Source organism: Elephantulus edwardii, unplaced genomic scaffold (genome assembly GCF_000299155.1).
Source record: "Elephantulus edwardii isolate Elephantulus edwardi_28Jun2011 unplaced genomic scaffold, EleEdw1.0 scaffold01825, whole genome shotgun sequence".
NCBI lineage: Eukaryota > Metazoa > Chordata > Mammalia > Macroscelidea > Macroscelididae > Elephantulus > Elephantulus edwardii.
Genome location: NW_006401575.1, coordinates 2,596 through 3,279, shown reverse-complemented (window position 1 = coordinate 3,279; position 684 = coordinate 2,596). Strand labels below are relative to the sequence as shown.

At 43.6% G+C, this 684-nt stretch overlaps 1 protein-coding gene across 1 annotated transcript in view; it reads left to right on the top strand.

Annotated features, from left to right (window-relative positions):
• LOC102851416 (protein PRRC2C-like) overlaps positions 1 to 684 on the top strand; it is a gene marked incomplete at both ends in the record, with an annotated part of 8,463 nt that overhangs the window by 5,187 nt on the left and 2,592 nt on the right. The window contains one exon of the mRNA XM_006903471.1: positions 4 to 235. Coding sequence (XP_006903533.1) covers positions 4 to 235 — 232 coding nt within the window. The remainder of the gene's footprint in view (positions 1 to 3; positions 236 to 684) is intronic.

Sequence of the window (684 nt, the reverse complement as noted above, 5' to 3'; positions counted from 1 at the left end):
TAGGTCTCAACCAGCCTTTATGCAAAGCAGTCTGACCCAACCATCGATGGTTCTTTCTGGCACTGCCATTCACAACTTCCCCGCTGTCCAACACCAGGAACTTGCCAAGGCACAGTCAGGTCTTGCCTTTCAGCAGACTTCAAATACTCAGCCAATTCCCATTTTGTATGAACATCAGCTGGGTCAGGCATCAGGATTAGGAGGTTCCCAACTGATTGATACACATCTTCTCCAGGTATGTTAGGCTAAAATCTTGACTGCCATTGTATTCCTGTCTAACAGGTTATTATAAGGAAAGCTGTTTTAAAAGGGTGAAAACAATGAAAAACATCTAACCTTAATGTCTGAATTAAATTTTTTTTCTCTTCAATCTTGTTGTTATGTGCTGTCAAGTCATCTGAGACTCATAGCAACCCTATTGTACAACAGCCCTAAACCCTGCTCTATCCTGTGTCAATTGCATGACCTCTAACACACCCATCTCGATTATCCCAGTCACTGAATCAATCCACAGCTATAGTTTGCTTGGCTCCACAGTCAACACTCTTGGCACCAGCAGCCAGGAAATCAAAAAACGTATTGCGATAGGAAAGTCTGCTGTTAGGGACCTCTCTAAAGTACTCAAGAGCAATGGTGTCTCTCTGGAGACTAAGGTGCACCTGATACAGGCCATGGTCTTTGCAA